General features: G+C 33.3%; 1 protein-coding gene and 1 long non-coding RNA gene across 2 annotated transcripts; one reads left to right on the forward strand and one right to left on the reverse strand.

The window, feature by feature from the left end:
• Positions 1-257: 257 nt before the first annotated feature.
• Positions 258-774, forward strand: LOC116182619. The gene is made up of 2 exons (XR_004147572.1): positions 258-322; positions 367-774. It is a non-coding gene; the product is annotated as an uncharacterized LOC116182619 (long non-coding RNA).
• A 722-nt stretch (positions 775-1,496) lies between these two features.
• Positions 1,497-3,082, reverse strand: LOC116182620. Its single transcript, XM_031503163.1, has 3 exons — positions 2,699-3,082; positions 2,498-2,645; positions 1,497-2,441 (listed from the first exon to the last, which is right to left on the reverse strand). The coding sequence occupies exons 1-3, from the start codon at positions 3,007-3,009 to the stop codon at positions 1,659-1,661; spliced, it is 1,242 nt and encodes a 413-aa protein (XP_031359023.1). The 5' UTR covers positions 3,010-3,082; the 3' UTR covers positions 1,497-1,658.
• Positions 3,083-3,706: the final 624 nt, after the last annotated feature.

The following is a 3,706-nucleotide window of genomic DNA, read 5'->3' on the forward strand; positions in this document are numbered from 1 at the left end:
GCCTATAATTACACGCGGAATTTCTATTCCCTTTCTTAAATATAGGCGTTACCTTGGTGGTCTTCCATACATCAGGAAAGGTATTCGACTTAAGGCATTTGTTAATTATGATACACAGTGGTTTACTCAACAGTTCTGAGTGTCCTTTGAAAAAATACTGTGGAATGAGATCAGGACCCATTGATTTTTTAGATTTCAAATCTTTCATAGCTTTTAGGACTGTGCCCTGGTCAACTTCCTTCAACGTAATCACATCTGTGTGTACTAGGTTACTGTTATTATGAAGGCTGTCATAATAATCCTTGTTTGATGGAGATGGCAGGTAAACAGACTCAAAAAAGTTAGCAAAATTATTTGATATTTCAGAACCCGTTGACGCAACAACACCATTAAACTCAACTTCATACACCTGGGAAGTTTGCCTCCTGCAGTGCTTCACGTAGGACCAAAAGCGATTAGGGTCACGCCCAATTTCATTTTCAATGCCAATAAGATATTGCCTGTATGCTGAGGATATATCCTTTTTTACTGATGAACGTAAATTACAGAACTGCACATAACTATCCGATGCACATGGATCATTTAGTGAACGTAGTCTTTTGTATTTTTTATGCAGCTTATGTTTAAGCCTAATAGATGCCACTATATTTGTCGAAAACCAGACTGGATAGGATGAACCACTCCTAACTCTTTTCTTGGGGCAGAATTTGTCCAATATTTTGTACAGAAGGTCATAGAAAACATTAACCGAATCGTTGACATCAACAGCGACACTTACATTAGACCAGTCAGTATCTCTTAATGCATAATAAATGCTTAAGAAGTCTGCTTTGGCAAAATTGTACATACGGTCAGGCAACAGTTGTGTTCTGTTGAGTGGAATAATCAGATCACCATGCAACAAAAGAGCAGGATGGTAATGATCTAAACCTACTAATAAATCAGATGGATGAGCGCAGCTGACAGATAATTCAGCAATATTTGTAAGAACTAAGTCTAAGGTTTTACCATAGCTGTTTAGTATGTTATTTCTGCTTTGTAAATTATTTAAATTTATAAAATTGTGTAATTGTATGCATAAGTTATCCCCAGTTAATAACTTATATCCAGATCCACATATTTTAAGATTGAAATCTCCTATAACTAACAGGTTGTTTTTGATACAATCAGGCAAAGTATCGTTTTTACGTGAGGGTGAGGATGGTTCACTAGAGCTAGTTGCATTTAATGAGGAAACACAAAATGATATGGATTTGTCGCAGCCTCCAATAATTGTTGAAAGTGATGTTTCTGAAGACAGGAGTTCTGTTTACAAACATGTACAAAGGAGTAAACATTCACAAAAGAGGAAACTTGCTAGTTCCGACGCTGTTGTTGCTGAGGCATCAAATACATTAAAAAATATTAGTAACCTTATATCCAAGCAAAGTAATAACACAAAAACATCCAGTAGTGTTCATAATGAGAATGATATTGCTTTCTCACAGTTTATTGTGACAAAATTGAAACAAATATCTAATGATGACATTCGTTTAGAAGTTGAAGAAACAATCACTAGATGTTTATATGACGGAATAAGAAGGTGTAGCCATAAGTAAAACTTGGTTTTTTATTTTTTCCTGTAAATTGTTTTAATACAAAATAAATTACAATGGATTTCAATAATTACCTTTCATAACACATTCATTTTGCCATGGTACACTCCCTACGTTCGAGTTAAAAAAGTGTCTAAAGTTATCACGAACTTCACGTGCTTGTGTGGACGATCTGTTACCTGTTTGTCGTTCAATATTTTGTAATGTATCTTTATCGGAATCTTCTAAGTTAAGATAATACTTTTTATTGTTTGTTGCTAGATAATTGTGCAACAATACACAGGTTAGTGTAATTATTTCAACTTTTTCCGCATTTAAATTGATGGGTTGCAATAAAACTCTAAATCTATTGGCCAATATACCGAATGAGCTTTCAACCATTCTCCGTGCCCGAGAAACCCGGTAGTTATAAACACGATCTTCAAAAGATAATTTTTTATGAGAATAGGGTTTTATGAGATTAGTCAAACTAGGAAATGCATCATCTGCGATAATCACATAAGGTGTTAATACATCTTGACCTGGTAAATAAGTCGGTTGAGGAATATTTAAAGTTTCTGGACAGTCTTTTAATGCAATTCCCAACGAACTTTGATTAAATACTCCCCCATCACTAATTCTACCATTCACTCCAATGTTTACATATCGAAATATGTAATTAGCATCTACTAGTGCTAACAGTACAATGCTATTATTTCCCTTATAATTATAAAAATAACTTCCTTGAGAAATCGGTGCTCTAAATTGTATGTGTCTCCCATCTAAGGCTCCCAGGCAGTGCGGAAATTGCCACAACTCATCAAATTCTGCGGCAATCTTCTCCCAATCTTCTACGATTCTTGGCATCTAATCATGTAACAGAATATGAAAAGGGAAACTATGATAAATTTGGATGTGCTTACATTAATATACTTTTCAGTTAAAACTGTAATGATCGCATTACATACTGCAGGTACGAAGCGTGAAATTGTTGATTCGTGTATACGACAACCATACATTAGTGATCGGAATGTTTCCCCTGTCGCTAAGAATCTTAAAGTTACCTCTAATCTAAAAATAAAGTAACATCAAGACTATGACATACTGCAACACAATATATTTACTTGCTTTGTGCGGGGATACTGTCTCTCATAAACGTATTCGATTTGGAGATTAGTTTCGTTATCAACTTAAGAATTTCATCAAATTGTGTATCTTGTAAACGCAAAAAATTTCTGTAGAAATGGGGGTCCTCAAATTTCAATTCTCGATTAAGTAAACTTAAAACACCTTGATCTCGATTTCTTCTTTCTAACCAAGCTCTACTCCATAATTTACGATTGCATCTCCTACGTGTAGTTTTGTTTCTATTCAGTAATATAAGTAACACCGAAATACACGCGGCACTATAAATATATAGCATATCATTGTCCATTCTCTGAATCGCAGTAACACCACTTTGCTAAAAAATAAAAATTAAATTGAGGTTATAGTATACGTTGCAAAGACGAAACATCTACCATAGAATACATGTTTCCCTGGATCATAGAATACAATATTTAATTACGCATGCCCAATTTTTAAATTTCTGTCTACCTTTTGTACAAGATTTTTTTACGTGACATACAGCTTCAATAATTTTACAAAAAAATTTTACTTCAAGTTTTTGTGCTATATTTTGTTAACAATTTTCTGTTTTAAAAATTGTAACGTGTCAAACGAGCCTAAAACAGTTTTTTCACACAAAAACCCTAAATTAATATTAAGGGTCGTCAATAAGTGAATTCCTTGCATTTACCTACTATTATTTGAACTGTATATGTAAGGGTGATTTTTTTCATTTACATAACGTTCAAAGTGTTTATTGTAGCCCAGAATTGTATGAAAAGTTAATTTCTAACGAAAAACAGTATATCATATTATTATATTATTTATAATATATAATACTTATACTGTGCTATCTAAAACTATTCCCACTCTCTTCCGAACCAAATAAAGAAATTACAAGACCCTACCGTAGCATGTTTCAATAATTATTGTTGAATTTGGAAAAGTGGCGCTATGGTCATTATTAATTAAAAAAATTCAAATGATAAAAGAGGAAAAAAACTAAATAGCGGAATCTGTAGGAA

Source organism: Photinus pyralis, unplaced genomic scaffold, assembly GCF_008802855.1.
Source record: "Photinus pyralis isolate 1611_PpyrPB1 unplaced genomic scaffold, Ppyr1.3 Ppyr1.4_unclustered_Scaffold6317, whole genome shotgun sequence".
Lineage (NCBI taxonomy): Eukaryota > Metazoa > Arthropoda > Insecta > Coleoptera > Lampyridae > Photinus > Photinus pyralis.

Bases quoted from the DNA above. Each gene is read 5' to 3' on its own strand.
- LOC116182620 (XM_031503163.1), bottom strand. From the start codon at position 3,009: ATGGACAATGATATGCTATATATTTATAGTGCCGCGTGTATTTCGGTG. The intron at 2,646-2,698 runs GTAAATATATTG...CTTTATTTTTAG, and splicing joins AGTATCCCCGCACAAAGCAA to ATTAGAGGTAACTTTAAGAT. The intron at 2,442-2,497 runs GTAAGCACATCC...TTACATGATTAG, and splicing joins TAACTGAAAAGTATATTAAT to ATGCCAAGAATCGTAGAAGA.